Below are 24,219 nucleotides of genomic sequence, written 5' to 3'. Positions count from 1 at the left end.
GAGAGATATATTAAGACACGTTCATGGTTCTTGTGAAATTAATTTAATGAATAAATGGATTTCATCATAAGAGCAAACAACCCACATCCAGAAAAATCAAACAAACTTTCATTCACAATATCAGCCAATCGCTATAATTTAATGGCTGAATTTGCTTAGAAATTATTGCAAATATTGACCTGCCTTAGGGGAAATAACCCATCATCACTACTGTTTAAGCACACGGTCATCCTTCAGAAAAATGCATGCAATTAATAATTATTAGATAGTAAACACACTCTCAAAATGCTTTAATGAAAAACAATGGAAAACACACACACACACAGTGAGCACTTCAAAAAGTGAAAAACCACTCCAGTGGATATTCACTACAATACCCCTGAAACATTATGACCATTCTTATTCAAGGCAAATGTATCATACATAGAATATTTTTATCTTTCAGATTTTTTTTTTTCTTTCCATTTTTACTACTCTGTAAAGATGAGCTCCAAAAAAAAAAAAAAAAAAAAACAGCTGTTACAGTAGAACCATGCATCAGCTTTATAAATATGTTATGAACAAATCAATTAATTATAAAAAACATTATGAAATAAACAGGTTTATATAGATAGATAGATAGGTAGATAGATAGATAGATAGATAGATAGATAGATAGATAGATAGATAGATAGATAGATAGATAGATAGATAGATAGATAGATAGATGAAAAACTCTAAACAAAATTGGCCTATACTTTAAATGAAAAACCAAAGATAAGCAAAAATTAAAGCATGTGGAGCAGTGGACCAAATATATAATCTATATATAATAATCATAATCTATGGTGGTTCTAATGCTCTAATGCAGATATGATCATGTTCCAAGATGAGTTTAGTCTCTATTTATGTCTGTATCATTCAGGCAATATACACCAATGAATAATAAACCAGACCACAGCCCTTCATAAGAGTGGAATTACATCACAGTTCGAGAGGACAGAATTTAAACAGAACACGCGCACACACACACACACACACACACACACACGCACACACACACACACACACACACACACACACACACACACACACACAGTTTAGGAATATTGTGCTTTCAGCTCAAACCAACAGCATGAGGATTTTTACTGGTTATGTTCAGAATGGCATGTATACACAAATACACAGATGAAGTTTTTATCTCCTTGCAAGTAGTTACAACATTTTGTCAAATAACTGGATTAAAAAAGTAAAATAACTTACACTTAAAATAATTTTTATTTCTGAGATGATGTCTAGATGCCGCTTAATTGAACAAGCAATGTGAAGAGGTCATGTGATAATAATGTTACTTATTTAATGTTAGTTACTTGTGCACACGAGTATTCCATTCTGAACATAAACATAGACAGTGAGAGAACTAAAAACAGAACAAAAAGAAAAGTAAACATTTAAAAGTTTTTATCTTCGTAAGTCTGAAAGTTTTATTCAATTCTAATGTCTTAAATATCAAGGTTCAAGTTTTTATGTTCCAGCTGTTTGTATTTTACGAAGTAATGCCCTGTTCATTCACACCGACAGTGATCATTGGAGGAAGCGGCTGTAAGTTGGCCGTAAAACTATTATTATATATTTTTTTATGCATATATTTTTACAAAATGTTGGGGTCAGATTTTATTTTTTTTTAAAGAAATAAATACTTTTATTCAGCAAGGATGCATTAAATTAATGAAAAGTGACAGTAAAGGCATTTATAATGTTAGAAAAGATTTATATTTCAAATAAATGCTGTTCTTTTGAACTTTCTACTGATCAAAGAATTCTAAAATGTATCGGTTTCCACAAAAATATGAAGCTGCTCAACTGTTTTTATTGATAATAATAAGAAATGTTATTATAAATCAGCATATTAGAATGATTTCTGAAGGATCGTGTGACACTGAAGACTGGAGTAATGATGCTGATAATTCAGCACAGGAATAAATTACATTTTAACATATATTCAAATACAAAACGGTTATCTTAAAATATAATAATATTTCACTATCGTACTGTTTTTACTGTATTTCTGATCAAATAAATGCAGCCTTGTTGAGCGGAAGAGATGTATTTCAAAAATCTTACAGACCCCAAACTTTTCAAAAGTAGTGTATATATTTCAAATATACATTTTATGTGACAACAAATCTGTTTTCCTGCCACTTCACATTCTGGAGGGGAAAGAGCATAGAAATTGCAGCAGCGTATAATATATCACATCATGGACGAGATAAATAGCCGACCAAACAAGTGTTCAACACATTATTATTTTAAAATGATATCCCTGAATGTGGGCAAAGACAAATTGCACAGAACAGTGAAACATTCACAACAACATTAACTCCTCCTCCTCCTTCTTCATCTTCACTCTCATTGGTAGTTGCCATTGAAGCTCATTTGCATAAAGTTCAAGACATGTTGCCTCAGAACTTTCACACTGGGAAATCTCTGTCAGTGTGAACGCCCCTTAAAGTTGGTATGGTAAATGCTGTTAAAACCCACCGTCCTCTTCCGGACCCCTGCGGGACAGAACCACCTGTCGACGGGGGCCTCTGAGGTGGCTTCCCGAACTCTCTCCGTTCAGTCCGGGAGCAGAGGTGTAGCAGGGTCCCGCTCGGCCCAGAAGCCCCCGGACGAGATCCCTGTGCATCCCGCCGTCTATGGAAATGGGACTCAGCTCGTCCAGCGTTTCCAGCCCGGTTCCAGAGCCGAAACCGAAGGGCGTCTCGCGGTCCAGACGCGGGTTACTGGAGCTGCTCGGGGATTGTGGGTCGGCGCTGAAGTATATAGTGGAGCTGGATTCGGTGGGGCAGTAATTGTGTTCAGGACTGTCCCCAAACACAGACTTCCCCTCCGGCGAGCTCCTCTTGCACTCGGAGACGGGCGACTCTAATGGGCTCTGCATTTCGAGGCTGTCATCCTCATCCGGTTCCTCTTCCTCTCTCGCTTCGCTCACGCTCTCAAACTCTTCCCTGCAGTCGGCCATCGTGTCGTCACGGCTTTCCGAGGTGGACACGCACCCGTCTTCAATGATTTGATCCCCCTTCCGATCCACCATCAGTATCCCGGATACTCCCCCCGCCCCGTACGCCCCGTTAATCTTCGCCGGGTCTCCGGTTTTCAGGGCGAGACGGATCAGCAGCCAGTGATGGTGCCGGCACTCGCCATCCAGCTTCACCCCACAGCTCCCGGGATGCTCCAGTAGAGACCCGGGAATCCCAGAGAGGGAGAAGGAAGCGTGAGAGGACGGGAAGAGGATGGGAAGAGGGGCCAGAGGAAGACTTTTGTCCCCCAGAGAGAAGGACGAATTGCCCTGCTGAAGACACTCTCGGCCCATGTGTGCCCGCTGACGCAAACCCTGAGAGATTTCAGTGGATTTGGGATGCAGGAAACGATAGTACAACATCAGGGATGTCAAACCTGAGAAAAATAGAGAGGAATAGATATCACTTAGCTGAAAAAGATCAAATGCAAGTGTTACTGGAGGAGGGCAGTTATGCATCTATTGCAGACAAATTCATATTTGCACTGCAGATGTTCAGATATTAATCCCTTTGATCACTTTATTCAAGAGTTATCTGTATTAAATATGTATCTAACAATAATTTTATAAATGACTCTATTTTACTCTACTGCTATTTTAATAAATTCATAATTATTTAATAATGTTAATGTTATTCATTCTTTAACCAGTCTTTATCTATTTAGTTTAGCAAATTTTCCTGTTGAACTTTAAATATTTGTCATTTCAATATTTAAACCACAGTGAAATCACTAATAATTTTCATGAATCTTTCAGAGACGGGAATATTTTTATGTAATATAGATTCAGAGGTCTTGCAGAATAATACACAAAATACACATTTGATGAATGGGTAATCATTTTTAGGAAACGTGTTTAATCAAACAGTTAAAATGCCTATAAAAGTGCACTTTCAGTTCTGCATTTATCTCAAAAGATTTCTATTTTAAATCAATTCTGGTCTTTTGGACTGAAATTCTGAAAACAATGTTGGAGTGTGATCACAAAAATATGAAGCATCACAACTGTGTTCAACATTGATGATAATCAGAAATGTTTCTTGAGCAGCAAATCATCATATTAGAATGATTTCTGAAGGATCATGTGACACTGAAGACTGAAGAATTATGCTAAAAATTCAGCATTTTAACATATATTCACACAGAAAACAGTTATTTTAAATTGCAATAATATTTCACAATATTACTGTTTTTACTTTATTTTCATTTTCAAGGCTATCAGCCTTGATGAGAGTAAGAGACATTTTTTCCAAAACTTTAAAAAAAAATCAAACTTTTGAATGGTTTAGTATTTTTTGATGCCAGTGGTTTCAAACAGCTCTTACACTCTTATTTAACCATATTAGTCTATATGGTATTTTAATTTATATGGTATGGTACTTAAATGTATAATTTACAATGGTAAATTTCAGAGAAAGGAAGATTCAATTGTGTTGTAATTGCCTTTTTTAATAAATAAAAGTTTGGCATACCAATGTGTGGTTATTCATAAAAGAGCATTTTTACTTTTGCGTCACACCAGTTGTTTTACACATAGAAAGATTTACCAGTTTTTTTATTAAATAAAATATGTTTAGGGGAAAATGACTTTTATTTCAGTGTAAATGATCAAACCCTATACAGAATAATGAAAAATGCACTGGACACTATGACACAATACTCTCACCTTTGTTATTGAGATCTGTCTTACTATCATGCGCTCAACACACACACACAAACTCTCACCGAGCAGAAAGCTGCACAGCACAGCAGTGGGGACGATCAGGCTATCCCATGATGCATCAGTCAGGATGTCAGATGCAGCCAATAGCAGTGTAAGATTCTCCAGCAGCATCACCTACACAACACAGAAACAACAGAGCGGTCACTCCTTAAAGGAACAGCTCCAAATTCTGCATTAACTACTCCTTCAAACCCATATTCATTTTCTGCATATTCATATTCTGCTGAAAATTTTGCAAAGGCTCTTAGAATATGAGAGTGTTTCTGATGGTGTAAACAGTCCAGAAAAAATTATTAGCACAGATCCTATACAAATATATCTCGAGCTCTCATTAAGATTGTGTGTTTGTACCGTATAGAATCCTGCCATCCGGAAGCGGGACGGTCCGTCCTTCACGTTGAGAAACAGGAACACATGTACGCCTCCCAGAATGACGTTAAACACGCGCCATGACCAGTGACCCACATATATATCAGTCTGCTGGGAGACCAACCACAGCGCAGCCATCAACCAGTGAGACGCTGGGAGAACATGAGACACACAAAGATTAACACACTTATTTTACACAAACTGAGGGATGTGTCAGTAATATTATTGTGTGTGGCAACTGTGCATGCTATAGAGGCTGTTCATAAGCTGTGGGGGAGATTGCACATAACTGTCAAAAAAATAATGTCACAATACAACAAAAATGAATGGTCGTAAAAATAGTTTGTGCAAATTATTTTTTAAATATATATATTCTTTAAATTGTATAATTTTTTTCTTTAGATTTTTAGCATGAAATCATACATTACCATTCAGAAGTTTGTGGTCGATAAGATTTTTTTACAAACATATTCTGAAATATTATTACAATTTGAACTAAATGTTTTCTATTTGAATATATGTTAAAGTGTAATGTATTCCTGTGATCAAAGCTGAATTTTCAGCATCATTACTCCAGTCTTCAGTGTCACATGATCCTTCAGAAATCATTCTAATATGATGATTGGGTGCTTAAGAATTATTTATTATTAATATTAATGTTGAAAACAGAAAACATGCTTTATATTTTTGTGGAAGCTGTGATTAAAAAAAAATCTAAAATATATAATTCTTTGATTAATAGAAATTTCAAAAGAACAGCATTTATTTGAAATAGAAATCTTTTGTAACATTATAGATATCTTTACAGTAACTTTTGATAAAAGTAGCATGTTCTTGCTGAATAAAAGTATTAATTTCTTTTAAAAATTGGTAACACTTTACAATAAGTTTTCATTAGTTAACATTTTTTTTACAAATTAAAATTTTTACAAATTTAGTTAACATGAACTAAGAATGAACAAAACTGCATTTATAAGTCTTAGATAATGTTAATTTCAACATTTACTAATACATTATTAAAATCAAAAGTATTTGTTAACATTTAGTCAATGCACTGTGAACTAACATTACCAAACAATGAACAGCTGTATTTTAATTAACTAACATTAACAAAGATTAATAACTAAATGTACTACTCATTACTAATGTTAACACCTTATTGTAAAGTGTTACCAAAAAAACCTTACTGACCCCAAAGTGTACAATTCTTCACATATGTAATTGGTAAAAACATCTCTGATCTTCGTGCAGACTCACCCACGACCCCGATGACCCAGCAGCCGAAGGTGCGTGTGAACAGGGCGAGGCTGGTGAAGCGGGCGGCTAACATGCCCGTCCTCCACAGGAGCTGGCACAGGAGCGCCGCTGGAGGCATCTGCAAATGTCCCGGACGGATCAAACAACAGGCCCGACTGTAGAGCACCAGCGCCCAGGACATCGAGAGCAAACACACGCCGTCGCACAGAGCCACTGCAGAAACACACACGGTTATCTAGACATGTTTGCAGTGGTGAAACTTTTAAAAATAGTGTGGGACAGGTCTGTGTGTGTGTGTGTGTGTGTGGAGGGGGGGGGGGGGGGGGTACAATAACAATTTTTGGAAAAAATAACATTATGTCCAGAAATCATTTTCAATAGTACACTGGGATTCATTTGTCGTTTAATGAGATCTATGACTATATAGGTACTGTTAGTGCCGATAATTTTCAAGTGAATAAATACATAGATCCGCGAATACAGGATTTCTTGTGTACTTTAATGGTCTGGCGGTAGAACTTTTACCAAGCGTGTCAGAGTTTCTGGGTTCTAATCCGCACTCGTATCATTGTTTTTTCTAATCAAAACCGAATATGTTGATATGAGTGGTTGTATATCAAGCAGGGACACGTTTGTGTGCATTTTGTTTTGTGATTTCACCGGAACGAATAGAGTCTCCTCAACGGCGTTCAGCGATAGATTGAAGCGCGCGTCCGTGTGCGCGAGCAATGGAGAACACTGTATCCGCGCCACTGATCGCAGCGGCAACGAACACTCTGCTTGATTTAAAAAAACACACATTTCAGTGTTAGATCGCCTCTTATTTAAAAAACGAATGAAATGAATGCTCTGCTAGTTAACTGGAGATGTTTTATTCATTTTTATTAGGTACATCGGTGCCGCGAGATGTTTCAAAAAGTGGTGGAGACAATATACAGTGAGGAAAATAAGTATTTGATCACCCTGCTATTTTGCAAGTTCTCCCACTTGGAAATCATGGAGGGGTCTGAAATTGTCATCGTAGGTGCATGTCCACTGTGAGAGACATAATCTAAAAAAAAAAATCCAGAAATCACAATGTATGATTTTTTAACTATTTATTTGTATGATACAGCTGCAAATAAGTATTTGAACACCTGAGAAAATCAATGTTAATATTTGGTACAGTAGCCTTTGTTTGCAATTACAGAGGTCAAACGTTTCCTGTAGTTTTTCACCAGGTTTGCACACACTGCAGGAGGGATTTTGGCCCACTCCTCCACACAGATCTTCTCTAGATCAGTCAGGTTTCTGGGCTGTCGCTGAGAAACACGGAGTTTGAGCTCCCTCCAAAGATTCTCTATTGGGTTTAGGTCTGGAGACTGGCTAGGCCACGCCAGAACCTTGATATGCTTCTTACAGAGCCACTCCTTGGTTATCCTGGCTGTGTGCTTCGGGTCATTGTCATGTTGGAAGACCCAGCCTCGACCCATCTTCAATGCTCTACCTGAGGGAAGGAGGTTGTTCCCCAAAATCTCGCAATACATGGCCCCGGTCATCCTCTCCTTAATACAGTGCAGTCGCCCGTCCCATGTGCAGAAACCCCCCCCCCCCAAAGCATGATGCTACCACCCCCATGCTTCACAGTAGGGATGGTGTTCTTGGGATGGTACTCATCATTCTTCTTCCTCCAAACACGTTTAGTGGAATTATGACCAAAAAGTTCTATTTTGGTCTCATCTGACCACATGACTTTCTCCCATGACTCCTCTGGATCATCCAAATGGTCATTGGCAAACTTAAGACGGGCCTTGACATGTGCTGGTTTAAGCAGGGGAACCTTCCGTGCCATGCATGATTTCAAACCATGACATCTTAGTGTATTACCAACAGTAACCTTGGAAACGGTGGTCCCAGCTCTTTTCAGGTCATTGACCAGCTCCTCCCGTGTAGTTCTGGGCTGATTTCTCACCTTTCTTAGGATCATTGAGACCCCACGAGGTGAGATCTTGCATGGAGCCCCAGTCCGAGGGAGATTGACAGTCATGTTTAGCTTCTTCCATTTTCTAATGATTGCTCCAACAGTGGACCTTTTTTCACCAAGCTGCTTGGCAATTTCCCCGTAGCCCTTTCCAGCCTTGTGGAGGTGTACAATTTTGTCTCTAGTGTCTTTGGACAGCTCTTTGGTCTTGGCCATGTTAGTAGTTGGATTCTTACTGATTGTATGGGGTGGACAGGTGTCTTTACGCAGCTAACGACCTCAAACAGGTGCATCTAATTTAGGATAATAAATGGAGTGGAGGTGGACATTTTAAAGGCAGACTAACAGGTCTTTGAGGGTCAGAATTCTAGCTGATAGACAGGTGTTCAAATACTTATTTGCAGCTGTATCATACAAATAAATAGTTAAAAAATCATATATTGTGATTTCTGGATTTTATTTTTTAGATTATGTCTCTCACAGTGGACATGCACCTACGATGACAATTTCAGACCCCTCCATGATTTCCAAGTGGGAGAACTTGCAAAATAGCAGGGTGTTCAAATACTTATTTTCCTCACTGTAGCCTGGCTCCGCCATCCTACGGACTTTCGCTCAATTTTCATTTTCCTTCAGTACTCCATCTGGGTTTGCGGTGTATTCGTGGGTTTTCTCCGGCCAAATTTGTACCGGTCCAATCAGCGAACAGAGGGAGTGGCTGAGAACGATGACGTTGAGGTGCGCTAGTTTGAGTTGTAGGGTTACGTCACGACCAAACGTTAGCGATTGGTTATGGCAGATCCAGAGTAGCTCTGGGCAGATCCAATAGTTTTAAACTTCAAGGAAGTTAACGCTTGTCAATGGAGAGAGGCCAGACTCTCTGAGAGTCTGGTAGGACCAGACTAGGGACAATATCGACCCCACCAAAAAGTGGTGGGGACATGTCCCACCCACAAATTACGCTTATGCATGTTTGGAAGTGCAATGCATGTTTCCTGTGTGTAAGTGAGCTCAGGACTGACCTGGAGACGAGAGGCCGTAGCCGGTAACGCTGAGAGCGTACGTCTGCAGGAGCGTCTGAGGTAAAGTCATCAGCAAGACCTCCAGCAGACGCAGAGCAGACACGTCCGCCTGCCGCATCACTTCCTTCGCATGCGACTGCGACGAGACCTGAGCGGTCCATTCACACACACTGCAATCCCAAAATCTGACACACAACACACATCGAGTCAGCTTTTCTTATATAGCGCTTTATACAATACAGATTGTTTCAAAGCAGCTTCACAGTATTAACAGGAAGGTAAAATTCATCAAATATGAGACAAATTCAAATTGAATCAGTTAAGTGTTGATTTAGTTCAGTTCAATAACTGTAAAAGTTCATCCATTATGAAACGAGTTCAGTTCAGCTATAGGCAGCTCTACAGAAGGCAATAGTGTCGTTATTAAGCTCGAGTTCAATGTTGATTCAGTTCAGTGTTGATGTTGCAAACTTCATCAATTTTGAAAAACATCAATGCAGCTACAGTATAAAGCAGAAGACACTAGTGTCGTTATTCTGCTCAATTCAGTTCAAGTTTTGTTCTCCTCAAATCTTCAAGGACCGGTTTATCCAAAAATATCATGAATAAAAGACAGAACAACATGAGATCATTTGAATAAGTCAGGTTTTCCTAAATGGGGATTCGTGAGGAAACTGCAGGGGGTTAATGAGTTGATGAAAAGCTAATAAGTAATTAAATTGAATGTCAAATTAAAATAAAGAAAATAGGGCTGCACAATTAGTTGAATTAAAATTGAAATCACAATATAATTTATAAATACACTTTTAGATATAAAGGTATTATTTTCATATGAAATTAAATGTCTTATCACAGTTTAAAATTAGTGAGCTGACAAGCTGAGCCATATCATATTAATATTGCGGACGTATCGCCTGCGATAATTAATGCGATATGGCTCAGCTTGTCAGTTAACTACGGCTCTTTGTAGTGAATGCCGCTCCATCTGAAAGCAGGTGATGGCGATTTACTACTAATCAAGGAACCGGCTTTACTGACGAGATGCGCCTAACAATGTCATGCGATATATCGCCCAGCCCTAATTAACGCATTTACTAACGCTAACTAATGGGAACCAGTTGTAAAGTATAACCAGTGAATGATATATTAACTTAAATTCTCAGGGGGTACTCAAGTAAATATTTTACATCTGGGAGTAAATTAACTAAATTATCATTTTTGAAGATATTATTCCTTTAGAAGCACAAACAAACACACACACACACACCTTTTGAAGATGCCCAGGTGAAGAGTGTGTATGATGAAATTGTGGCCTGTGCGTTTGTCTCCGTCAGCCCTGTACCATCTGAAACTCAACACCTGCACCATTGACCCCGGTAACAAGAGGGCAAAGGTCAGAGCGGCCAAGCTCAGCTCCTCCTGCCACAGGTAGAAGCCCACACAGCATATCACTGAGGAACAACACAGAGAACACCTGTTACCTGACATTACATCTGTGCACTTCAATATGTTTTTGCATTGTATGAGATTATCTCTAACAAAAGAGCAGTGAAATGGGATGAGAAGATAATATCACTGTAAATCCAGGTTAAACTGTGATATGATAGAAACAATTCAGTAATCTGTCATTTCTGACAGTAAAGCTTTGATAGATCAGGTGTTCCACGGATCCCTAAATCTCTAACGCTGCATCGGAACAATGTTTATTTGGAAAATTGCCCTTCAAATACATTTTAATATGTTAATTCAATATTTCTGTCCAGTATTATACATGTAACAATACTCTTACAGTGGATAGGAAATGAAATATTTTCAACTTGATTCAAAGTAAATATTCTATACATATAATAATTGTATATTGTCTTTTATACTGGCTATTATATATATATATATATATATATATATATATATATATATATATATATATATAATTCTTCTATATTTACTTCTATGTATATAGAATATAGACAGACAGACAGATACACACATTTGTATGTGTGTGAGACAAAAGATTTGATATGTATCAGTATTACATGGTGCTCCAAGGTACTTCCAAGTATACAAAAAAAGAAAATGAAAAAGAAAAAGGGTACCAAAAAATGCCATGGTTTTAACATGTTTCTGAACAGGTATCATGGATACATGGTATTTCATATTTCTGGGCGTATTATGGATTTTGGACATGTAATAATAGTGCCATGGTATTCTTTGAATGATCTTGGAGTAGTATGTAAATACCTTGGCAAATGGATACGGTAGCCTAACGTTCGCTATAATGTGATGTATATGGGGTGCATTAGATGCACCTGTGATGCGGTATAAGGTCACTCACGCGCCGCTCTCTCCGCCAGCAGCACGAGCGCGGACGCCGCGAGCAGAAGCACGCGCCAGCAGCTCGACCACGCGTCGCGTCCTCTCCGCTCCGTTACCGGCATCTCAGCGACCGGGACGCGGCGTTGCTCGACACATCTGTGTGTTTGTTGTTGTTGTCAGCGGCGGATCCGGTTTCTCCTCTCCGTCGTCCTGTCAAAATACCTGACGTCATGCTTCTGGACCATTAAAGAGACAGTGACGCGCATCCGCTAATACGTTCATGTTGTTGTATAATAATAGATGGATTTGTCTTATTTTAGTATAATTCTGCAATTATGTGACATTCTGTGTAGTCCTATCTATGGTTGCGTGTGTCTGTTTGTGTGTAGGTGTAACTGTGACCCGGATGTTTACAACCAGATGCTGTTTTGTTGGACAACACAAGAGAAACGTGATATCCGCTGGACACACACACACACACACACACACACACACACACACACATACACACACCCCCTAAGGATAAAAAAAACGTGACACATGTATTTAAAATGTAGTATAGTCTATTTATTTTTTGTTTAAATAGCAAAGCATGAAAGAAAATCAAGATATAGCACAAATTGAAAAGCCACCATATACAAATATTAAACCACTGTTTTGGGTAACAGATATTGCACTAATAAATTATATATATTTACAACATATAGAACACGTGCCAGCTTTCTCCAACTTGACATTTATGAAAATACTCTTGCCCTGAGAATGGTTCATACTTAAAATATACCATTATCATATAGTCAACTCTTGTCTGAAAGCATAACTTATTTGTGTTGTTTTATTGAGTTTGCTTGTTCAATTAACAGATATTACAAAAATATGATCATTTTGGACTTTTAGTTAGAAACATTAAACTTAAACCCAGATATTATTCAAATATGCAAAATTTAGTAAAGTGTATAATATTGAATGACAATCACACTACCGTTCAAAAGTTTGGGGTCAATATTATTACCATTTCAAATTTTCAAAGCTGTTTTCTATTTAAACATATATTGAGCTGAATTTTCAGCATCATTACTCCAGTCTTCAGTGTCACATGATCCAGAAATCATTATCAATGTTGAAAACAGTTGTGCTGCTTAATATGGAATTCTTTGATAAATAGAAAGTTCAAAAGAACAGCATTCATTTGAAGCAGAAATCTATGTATACATGTCTTTACTGTTGCTTTGGGTCAATTTAATACACCCTTACAGATTAAAAGTATTAATTAATTTCAACAGTATTCATTTCTGACCCTAAACGTTTGAATGGTAGTGTATATAATTAACAGAATCATTTTATATATATTTGTAAATGATAAGCCAGTCAAGTACAAACAAAAACAACTAAAAATGTATGTATAATATATAAATGAAACACATATATAAAACATGAAATCAGCATCTCTTACAAATATCACCTTCTTGTTGAAACCCTTTAGAAACCCAATTCATTCTTGTATTATTTGGACCTGTTCTACTGCCTCCCAGCAAGCACCTGAGTCCAGATCACCTGACACATCCTCTTTATAGACTCCGCCTCCATATCAACCTCAAGGCTCTCTGCACCTTCGCTGAGGTCAAACCTCTCGATCTCGTCATTGGCTGAGTCCAGCTGAGAGGCGGAGCCTGTGCCGCTGGAGGCGGGACAGAACTGCTGGCGGTGGATCTGTAGGCTGCACAGGTGTGTGTACCTGCGAGGGCACCGAGGGCACTGGTGTGAGCGTGAGGTGGCGTGCAGGCGTCTGTGGAGGCGCAGGTGGATGTGCTGGGTGAAGCTGGCGGGACACTGCTTACACACGTACGGGCGCTCACCTGAGTGCAGGCGCAGGTGAGTCTTCAGGTTACTGCAGCTGCTGAAACGCCTGTTACACACCTGCACACGAGACACAGCACAGCAAATTACATCTCCTTTGTCTCTCCTAGGCCGCTTACTCCTGGTGTTAAGATGCGTTTTGGTCGATCGGATCACAAGTAGACGAGGGAGACACATTCCCGTTTACACCTGGTGTTTTAATCCGTCTCTTTTGTCTACTTTTAACCATTTCTGTCCTGATTTCATCGAGGGGAGGGTCTATGTATGGGCTTTTTCAGATCTTTCAGACTAATGGACAAAATAAGCTCGCGCAATTTACATATGAACACGAAAGGAGACGGGAAAACACACGGAGAGCAGGAGCTTTAGTTTCTGCTCAGACAGCCACAAGAACAGCCGAACGCTGTGAGTGTGTGTTAGAAGTCAGGAATGGTGTGAGAACATTGTGCTTGGTACGTTTTTCATCTTCAAACCAAATTTGGGTCTTAAATCCCGTCTGGCTCGCGCTCTTCCCATGATGTTTCCACATTAGGTCAGTAGACGGAGAGTAGACGGTCTTTTGAACACATTCAGAATAGCCACATGGAAGTGGTTGAAAGTGGACGAGCTCAAAATGTTTTTTGACCGTTTACACCTGTATTTAGCGTCGTCCACTTGTGATACAATCGACCAAAAAGCATCCTATTACCAGGTGTAAACAGGGCCCTAGAAAGCTATGATATGATCCTCTGTGTTCTTACATGGCATTCGTGTGGTTTCTCTCCCGTATGAACCTGGATGTGCTTCTGGAGGTGAGCCAGCTGGGTGAAGTTCTTCCTGCAGATTTCACACCTGTACGGCTTCTCACCACTGTGAACCCTCAAGTGCACCTGGACATTTAGTGGAAAAAAAAAGAAATATTAAATACAGTAACTCAGTAAGTAGGTTTTTTTTTAGCAAGGATGTGGCAGTAAAGACATTTATAATGTTAAAAAAAATCTAATAAATGCTGTTCTTTTGAACTTTCTATTCATCAAAGAATCCTGATTCTTTTTTTTTTTTTACAGTTTCCACATAAAATTGGAAGCAGCAACTGTTTTAAACATTGATCATAATAATTAATGTTTCTTGAGCAGCAAATCAGCATATTAGAATGATTTCTGAAGGATCATGTGACACTGAAGACTGGAGTAATGATGCTGAAAATTCAGCTTTGATCACAGGAATATATTACATTTTCTAATATAATTTAAAAATACAGTTATTTCAAATTGTAATAATACTTCACAATATTCCTGTTTTTACTGTATTTTTGATCAAATAAATGCAACCCTGGTGAGCAGAAGAGACATATTTCAAAAAGATACAAAAATCTTACCAACCAAGATATATATTTTTATATATTACAAAATATGAATTGGGAGGAATAAAAAGTATTTCAATGCGTTTGATTTCTCAAAAGTTTTGCGAGCAAAAGCAAAGTTTCACAATTTTTTATACCCATCTCATATTTTATTCCATCACCATAGGGTCTCCATAATATGTCTATATATATATATATATATATATATATAAAACATGAAATAATATTATTAATATAAAAATATATTTTAATATATTAATATTCCATTTTTATATCATTTCAACTGGTTTAGATTTAAAAAATATCTAAAAATGTGAAGTGGTTTAACCATCAATTAAAATTATAATATCATCATCTCAGACATCTAGTTTTGAACCCCTCACTGTAGCGATTCACAAACGAAAATAATCCACGTACCTTCAGGTTTGACAGTTGACTGAAGTTCTTCCCGCACACATTACACTCATACTGGATCTTTCCGTTCTGTCTCTGCAGTGGATACGGTAAAGCCTTGTACCCTGCAGTCTGTCTTTTCTGAGACTCTGTGGCGTGTGTGACGGAGGAGGAGACACCTGGGGAAGACACACTCATCTCAGGCGCGTCTCTCTTGGCTGTGATGTCATCCGCATTGGATACTTCAGCAGGAGAGGGATCGGTTGCATTGGCGAGTGTTGGTGGTTGGTTACGTGACATCTTTGTTAAGTCTTTAGGTTTTGTGTCTCTCACTGTAGAGTCTCTCACATCGATTTTGAGGTCGCCTCTATTGGTCAACGCTAATGAAAGGTGATTCTCTTTGGATGTTTGACTTAAAAGAGATGGATACATGTGGATTGGTGGAAGGGGAATATTATGGGACATGTGTGCTGTTGTTCGGCCAAATCCCATTGGCTGATGTGAAGGCACATATTGAATAATAGGCCATATATACCTTGGCATAGAGGATTGTGGGATAGCAGGGCTGTATACATGTCCTCCTACGTTTAAAGGAATGCTATTAGTCATCAAAGATGGAGGTAATTTAGGACTCGGCAGGTCTCTGGTCACTTTTTCCCCATATTTAGATCGTGTGATAAGCGGAGTTTGAATGTGATGATCAGTCCAGGGATTCAGATCCAGGATCTCAGTGACGGTATAACCTCTCTTTCTCTTCCTCACTTGATCTTTATCTTGAGAATGAGCTAAAGCGGGACATTATTACATTATTACATCAGAAAACATTTGAGAGAATGATTAAAATAAAAGAAAAATAATTATATAATATATTTAACAAGATAGTACAAAGACAAATACTCAGCCATCACATGGGGAAACAGTCTTTCCAATGAAATTAAAGCAATTTAGGTTCAATTTAAGGCTGTAATCCCATTAAGCAGCACAATGTATTATTGATATAATAAAATACATTTATTCAATGTGTTTATATAGTACTCTTGACAAACAGAATAGCATGAAACTGGTTGTGGCTGTCACTCACGGTGTGTTGGAGGTGGCTGCTTCAGACAGGGAGTTCTGAGGCTGGTGCTCATTGGCCGCTTGTATTCTAAGCTCCGCCCCACTAGTAGCTCCTCCCCCGGCATTAGATCCTTCACTGCATAGAAGTATACCTGCATTCCAATTTGGAATCCAGCAAGATTCTGTTGCCATGGAGACGGGGCAGAATTTACAAAGCACATCCAATTGCTGTCACTCTCATCCTCACAAGACAGGAAGTGATGTAAACGCCCCTCCGAGAAGATCTGAGCAAGAAAAAAGAAAAAAAAAATCAGCATTGACATTTTAAAAGAAGATTAATAATTATGCATTAAAGTATCAAGTTAACTTCTTCAGTCTGATTTTTTTTTTTGTGTGTGCTTTTTTATCATCCATCCAACATTTAGCATTTTTGCTAAATTTTTATGTTGAGATAAGCATTAGTAATAGATGCTTAGCAAACACCTCTAATAAGCATTCTGAAGGGTTTAGGAAACGAAACCGCGTCGCATTAGGCTTTTGCTCTCAGATTTAAAGTGCACATCTATTTGTGCGAGCGACTGTGTGAAAGTGAGAGCTTGTGGTTGAGTTGTTGATTCAGTCTGTTAGCTGCTGGTTGAACAGTCCGTCTGTTTGACCTGATGACACCTGTTTCTCTCTCTCGGTCTTTCTCTTTCTCTCTTTCTTTCTTTTTTCAGTTTAGTTCATCCTTTCTAATATTGAACTTAAGAGATTACACTTGCACATTTATGAACTTACTTTGCATACGATGTAGTCATACAGAGAGAGCAAATTCATTTCCATTTAGAGAAATATTTAACCCTCTAGATTCAATTTTCAAGGGCAATTTTATTTACATTTATATGGGTGTATTTTTGGTATTGTATTTAATTCTTCTATGTCAAATACTATTTAATCTACATATAATCATTAAAATACTGTTTAGTACCATTCAAATGTCTCTTCTGCTCACCAAGGCTGCATTTAATTGATCAAAAATACAGTAAAAAGAGTAATATTATGAAATATTTCTAAAAGTTAAAATAGCTGTTTTCTATTTGAATATTTTAAAAATGTAATTTATTCCTGTGATGCATTTCTGAATTTTCAGCATCATTACTCTTCAGTCTTCAGTGTCACATGATCCTTCAGAAATCATTCTAATATGATGATTTGCTGCTCAAAAAACATTTCTGATAATTATCAATGTGGAAAACAGTTGTGCTGCTTCATATTTTTGTGGAATCATCATTTTTTTAGGATTCTTTCATTAATAGAAAGTTTAAAAGAACAGCATTTATTTGAAATGATTTGAAATCTTATGTAACTTTTTGGTGAAACTTTTCATGACCAAAAATGACGTCCTAGGGTGCAATCGAATCATCTTAAGCCAACGAAAAACAGGAAACAATTTTGTTTCTAGCCCAATGATTACTGAAGTTAGTAACATTAAAGGGAGACTTCACCGATTAGCATTAAGCGATGTATCAGTAGAAACCCGGTAGTGTTTTCGGATGTCTTTACCGTCTCTTTTGAGCAATTTAATGCATCCTTGCTAAATAACAGTATTCATTTCTTTAAAAAACTGTCCAACTTACCCCAAACTTTTAAACAGTAGTGTTTATTATGCATTGTACATTACCTATAATATTGATTATATTCATAATATAATATATATAATATATTCAAACCATAATTGCATGTTATAAATTTTGACAATTTGACATTTAGAGTTGTGTGGATCATTTTGCCCCATTAATTTCTAACCCTGAGCAAATTAACTGACTGAATTTCTGAAGTGTGAAATCAATGGAGCTGCAAATGCATCAGAATGTTCTATTAAGGTTTTCTGGGAACCTTGTTCTCGGTTTGTGTGTGTGTGTGCGACCTCCTGTCAGCCACTTCCTTGCTGAGTCAGTGTGTGAGATACAAGTGTGTGTCTTTACTGGCACATGTAAGCGAGGAGCAGTGCGTCAGAGAAACCCAACATGAGTACACACACCCCTGAAACATGACTTGTAAATATGAACCTCAATGACTCAGAATGGTTTTCGATCTCACAAAACACACACACACACACACACACACACACACACACACACACACACACACACACACACACACACACGCACACACACACACACACACTTCTTATCTTTATCTGTAGACGTACCATCCAGATGTGTTTCCGGTTGATGTTTGCAGACATGTCTTCAGGGTGGAGATGTTCTCCCTGCATCGGGCCGAACCGGGTTCCTACGGGAATGACCTCTCTGGTGAAAACACCCAGCACCTTCTAACAGCACAATAGCAGAAAATAAGAAAAGCATTACATAAAAACTATATTTTTTTAAAATGTTGCTTTGTTATGCCGCTTCAATATCCTTTTGAATGGTTTGTAATTAAGTTATTAATCACTATTTATCCTTCTGAATATTAAATGATTTGAATGACATCTTCAAGCTTATGAGATTTAGGTAGTTTTAGAAATACAGTCTGTTCACTGAACATGCTCTCTCCTTGTTTTTGAGAGAAGCACCCAACACATGTTAAAACATATATTTACTTTTCTAGCTGACCATGGCAGCCTGTGTTATGTCTCCTACGTGACAGTCAAAGCATTTACTCTACTTTTCATCTTCAATCACAAGAGAATAATGACGAATATCGTCTGAACCTCTTACTGAGAGAAAGTACATCAGTATGTTTTGGGAAAGTTCCCTGATCAGAGCTAGAGCTCAACCAACTCAAAGCTTGAAGAAGGTAGGTGTGTGTGTGTGTGTGTGTGTGTGTGTGTGTGTGTGTGTGTGTGTGTGTGTGTGTGTGTGTGTGTCAGTATCCTTTGATCGTGAGGTGAGCAACTGGCACACAGGGGAAATGAAATGAACAGCTGACAAACAAACTAGAGCATAGGAACGCAGATTTGTGGCATCAGTTGGTCATTTTGTTTATCTATGCCTTAACCAATCAGAACCAATCATGACCTGTGTGAGAGTATAATTGCTGCTGTAATAAGTGTGTACGCAGAGCGGCCTACGAACTCCTTGCTGAGTGTGAAGCTAACTTCTGCTGATGAACTGATTGCATGTCTGACTCCTGGTCTTCATTCATCATCTCTGGTCCTCGGGTCTTAACTGTTAATTCCCATACTTTGAAATATAGAGCATATTTGTGCAAGAGCATTTAAATGTGAAATGTGTTTTAGTGAGTTTAGTGGATGTATAAAGTCAGTTCATAGCAGGGTTCATCACATTATCACACATGTATTGGTTTATCATTTCAAATCTTGAAAAATGTGCTTGTGATATCGTTCTTTACAATGAATTGAAACTTATTTAATATTTTGCACCTAACGCAATGGCATACCAGAGTACCAGACACCCTGATGAAGGCGTATTAGCCGCAGTGTGTTAGTGTGCGGTTATATGTGAATGTTTTCAAAATGTCATAGCCGTGAAAAAATAAAGGCTTTTTATATTTTCTAAATTCTCAAGTGCCCTAGCCTCATATGTTTTTTGACATACCAGTGTTATCTCATTTTAATTTTAGCTACATTTTGAGTAATGTTTTTTTTGCCATTTTTTATCGTTTAATTTTTTTAACTTATTTATTTCTTTCTTCTTTTTCTTCTTCCTCTCTTGAAGTCTATGGCACCCCATAGAACCATTAGTGGGAAAATGATGATAGCCATTGAGCGTACATCAGTTGTACACTCGTTATTGTGGTGCATTATGGGATTGAATGAGTGCACTCAATAATGTCAACTATGGTTTCGGACACCATTACTAATGACTGTCCCCTCAAATAGTGCTTTATTTAAGGGTATAGGGGGAGATTTCGGATCGCCCAAACGAGCACTAACTCTCTAACTCTCCATCACATGTGCCACCAACTGTCCAAATTTGCACTGACATTAATATTAATAACTTCAGTAACCATTGGGCTAGAAAAAAAAATGGTTTCCTCTTTTTCATTGGCTTAAGATGATTCGATTGCACCCTAGGACGTCATTTTTGGTCATGAAAAGTTTCACCAAAATTGGCTCGGATCATCTTCAGACTATGATGGCAAAAAAACATTAAAAGATTTAATCGAAAAACCAAACCGTTCTCGAATAACGCACAAACAAATTTGAACAAGAGCACGCCAAAATGAGGCTGTATCTCCGCAATGATTTAGAGTAATAAGACCAAACTTGGTACATGTAATTTCAAGCATGACCTGAGGCAACTTGCAGCGTTTTGGCACAGCGCCACCTACTGGTCAAGAGATATGATTTTTTTTTTTTTTTTTATAAAACTTATGAATGGTTTGCGCAAAAAACTGGTCTCTTTTGATTCAATGAAGCATATCTAGTCGAATGATACCAAATTTTGCCTTGTTGACCATTGGGCATTTTAAATTTTGTCATAAAATGCTGTATTTTATGAACTCGGTATGTGTCACAAGCACCTTGCCCTGAAGGTACTCAAAAAGTGCCTCCTTGTGGTCAGAAATTATAATGAGTAATAGCTTTTGATTAATTTAGCCTATTTTAATGTAACTGGTGTTGTTAGATTCCTCGATACATACCAAGAACAATGATAGCAATTATGCCGTATTTGGTTGAAACTGCTGTCGGCCATTTTGAATTTTTTTGAAAAACAACTTTTTCAAACTCCTCCTAGACTATTGGTCCGATTTTTTTCCCAAACTCGGCTCAGATCATCTTCAGCCTATACCAGCAAAAAAGTTATTAAAAGCTATTTGATAGACCAAACCATTTTCTAATAATCAACAAATATGATGGCATGTCCAGCAGATTCTGAGGCTGTATCTCTGCAATGGTTTGACATATTGACACCAAACTTTGTACATGTCATTGTCACCTCACACTTACCACACCAGCGCCAATTTAGTAATAGCGCCACCTATTGGTTAAATGGCATAAGCAATTAAATCATATTGCATGTGTTCAGCTATTTTGACTAGAATCATATAAAAATGTCTTTAATTACTCATTGTTGCAGTTGGTCTGATGCTCCCAGCCATGCTTGTATAACTCATCATGCCTTTTTTGTGCTTGGCACGTATTTTATTTCAGTTAACATTTATTTTATTTTATTTTATTTCAATTTAAGCATCCAAATATATCCAGTTTGTAGCCAGTGTACATGTATGTATGTGTGTGTACCTGATTGTGATGTGTAAATCTGAGGTTTCTGGGTAGTGATGTCTGAGCTCTGGTTTCCTTCCACTCATCAAAGAACATCTCACATTGATCTTTAGCATGACAGGTGTGTGTCACATCCACGCTCTCCTCAGTTTGCACAGCGATGCTCTTGTTTGCTGTGGCGGTGAGTGTTTTTGATGGCATAATAAAACCGGGTTGAGATTATACCTGTGTGTGACAGACAGACAGAGAGAAAAATGGTACACATAATGATCAGTGTAATTTCAAACAACTTTTTCTCTATTTCCCATGCAGTCGCTAGTGTGTTCTGACTGCTTGCTACTGACAAAAATGACATGCATGATTTAAAATAGAAGTATAAATATATGAAGTGCCATCTGAAATTTTCTTCTAGAATGATCATTTTTATCAAGCTCGTATATTTAAGTTCAATAATTTCACTTAAATGGCAATGCAAATTACTTATTAATAGACATTTAAGTGAAATTACTTAACTTAAATATACAAGCTTTATAAAAACGATCATTCTAGAAGAAAATTTCAGATGGCACTTAGAGGCTTTTGCATCTGAACTCTTCATATATATAAAAAGATTATAAATAGTAATTGAATTCACTCATTTGACTTCATTATTATTCATCATTTGAGTATAAACAAAGAACAAAATGTAAGTGATTGCTAACTTTACAGTAACTAACTAACCAACATTTCCATTAGTTAAGTGAATGTGATTGAACACTTGAATCTTTTGCTAGTCACCCAAGAAAATGAGCTATTGAAAAGACAAAACTCAAATATTTTCCAAGAACTTTACCATTAAGTTATGGAAATTTCTGAATGTTCAAAGCGTCCAAACGTTATGGGAACGTTACTTTTAAATGTTCTCTGAACATTCTGCAACAAGTAGTAACATTTAAAAAACAAAAGGCCAAGAAAAAAAACTCTTCAACGTTTTTGTGCAAACATTTCAAGAACATTATCAAGGACCAGATAACTTTGAACAAACGTTCTATTAATGTTACTGGAAGTTCATGACTTTGAGAGAACCTTGCAGGAACGTTCTGATAACGGAAATTGGAGCTCAAATGGAGATTTTCCAATAATGTCTCAATAATAATTTACAATCAAAACAAGCAAAAAAACTCCACATTTATTTTATAGCTCTATACATTTACTGTTCTGTATGTCAACAAATGTCTCATTTGTGTCTATATTTATTTCTCCTAAAGGATTTTAGAGACAATATTGTGTCCTCTAAGAAATGCAAACATTTTACTAATCTTTTTTACTCCGATCTGATCAAAAGCGCACGTTTGACAGGTAGGTGTCATGTCAGTTTGATGTGGGAATTCAAACCAGTGAGAATGAAACTCAATAAAAGAGCAGAGTTCTCGTTCACACACACAGAGCTGTGACCGCAACACATCTGAGCCGAAGAGGTTTCCTTCAGACGGAGCTTCAGCTGATTCATACGCTGCTCACACGAGGCTCAAATAGAGTCAAATGAGGACTTACCGTGATGGTTTGAGATGAGTCAGTGTGCGTTTCTCTCCAGCTGTCTGTAAGAGGAGTTTGCAGTCAAGTTCTCTACCTCTGTTTCTCTGTCTTGAAAGTGTAGAAACCTTCGTTTTCATTCACACATCACTTGACAAACTCCACCCTGATATCTTCCTCCACCCCTTCTGTCCGTCTCGCTCTTTTCCTCTCTTTAAGTGTGCGTTTTGCAGAAGCTCACATGGTCTCTAAATGACATCTCAGACATATCTGTTCTTTTTGTGCATACAATTCTCATGATCAGTGCTGAATAGTGAACCACCACCCACAGCATTTACCCATTAATTTAGCTGATAGCCTACTTGCAAATTAAACAAAAACTGTATATTCTAATGAAGAAAACACGTGACGTATACAAAATATTGTTCTTATACGTTTTGGTTGATTTCTGTGTTGCAAAACTTACAGAACAATCCATTTTAAGTATCAATCAATCAATAAATGAATCAAACAACTTTGTATGGAAACCCTTTCCGCCACATAAGAAAAGATATGCTTTTGTAAATCATAATTATGTATATACATACTTAGTCATAATTATGAGATGAAAGGTCGAAATTCTGACTTAAAAAGTCATAAATATTACAGAAAAAGTCAAAATTCCAACCTTTAGTATCATATTTTCCATTATTTTATCTCGAAATGACGTATTCATAATTTTGACTCAGTATATCATAATAATTTTAAATTTGTATCTCATTATTGTGATATAGTATGTCATTTATGAATTAGCATGTCATAATTTCTACTTTTTTAATCTTGTAATTATGACTTATTCATAATTTTGACTAAAAAAAATCTCATAATTGTGATATAGCCTATGTCTTTTATGAACAAGCATGTCATAATTTCGAATTTTTGTGTCATAACTAAGTAGCCAAAACATGATTTTACTTATGTGGCAGAAATGGGCTTTCCTAGCTTTGCAAAAGCATTATGAAAGAAATAGTTAACTTACCCCAAATAATAATAATAATGTTCTGTCATTTACTCACCCTCATGAGAATGATGAGGGGATGGTCAACTGTCAAGCTCCAAAAAGTTCATAAAAAGAAGCCGATATGGTTCCTGTGCATTATTTCAAGTCTTCCGAATAATTTTGAATGATTCATGTGATAA

The 24,219-nt window shown here is 37.3% G+C and overlaps 2 protein-coding genes across 4 annotated transcripts; both read right to left on the bottom strand.

The window, feature by feature from the left end:
- Positions 1-32: 32 nt before the first annotated feature.
- On the bottom strand, positions 33-12,122 carry xkr5a (XK related 5a). Of its 2 annotated transcripts, none has more exons than XM_079888245.1 (7): positions 11,724-12,122; positions 10,659-10,842; positions 9,392-9,576; positions 6,410-6,622; positions 5,135-5,304; positions 4,786-4,897; positions 33-3,438 (listed from the first exon to the last, which is right to left on the bottom strand). In XM_079888245.1, exons 1-7 carry the CDS (start codon positions 11,824-11,826, stop codon positions 2,510-2,512), a joined length of 1,896 nt encoding a protein of 631 aa, XP_079744371.1. In that variant the 5' UTR covers positions 11,827-12,122; the 3' UTR covers positions 33-2,509. The 2 variants fall into 2 exon arrangements, with proteins under 2 accessions (XP_079744371.1, XP_079744372.1); XM_079888246.1 differs by having other exon boundaries at positions 11,698-11,837.
- Positions 12,123-12,252: 130 nt separating this feature from the next.
- prdm1c (PR domain containing 1c, with ZNF domain) lies at positions 12,253-24,126 on the bottom strand. Of its 2 annotated transcripts, XM_079889169.1 has the most exons (8): positions 24,096-24,126; positions 23,062-23,288; positions 21,547-21,753; positions 18,547-18,669; positions 16,378-16,639; positions 15,321-16,081; positions 14,302-14,430; positions 12,253-13,621 (listed from the first exon to the last, which is right to left on the bottom strand). In XM_079889169.1, the coding sequence occupies exons 3-8, from the start codon at positions 21,727-21,729 to the stop codon at positions 13,223-13,225; spliced, it is 1,857 nt and encodes a 618-aa protein (XP_079745295.1). In that variant the 5' UTR covers positions 21,730-21,753; positions 23,062-23,288; positions 24,096-24,126; the 3' UTR covers positions 12,253-13,222. The 2 variants fall into 2 exon arrangements, with proteins under 2 accessions (XP_079745295.1, XP_079745296.1); XM_079889170.1 differs by lacking the exon at positions 23,062-23,288 and having other exon boundaries at positions 24,096-24,111.
- Positions 24,127-24,219: the final 93 nt, after the last annotated feature.

The sequence above is a fragment of the Squalius cephalus genome (genome assembly GCF_949319135.1).
Source record: "Squalius cephalus genome assembly, chromosome: 12".
Lineage (NCBI taxonomy): Eukaryota > Metazoa > Chordata > Actinopteri > Cypriniformes > Leuciscidae > Squalius > Squalius cephalus.
Note: the sequence above shows the minus strand (reverse complement) of the source record. Positions and strands in the feature narration are given on the sequence as shown.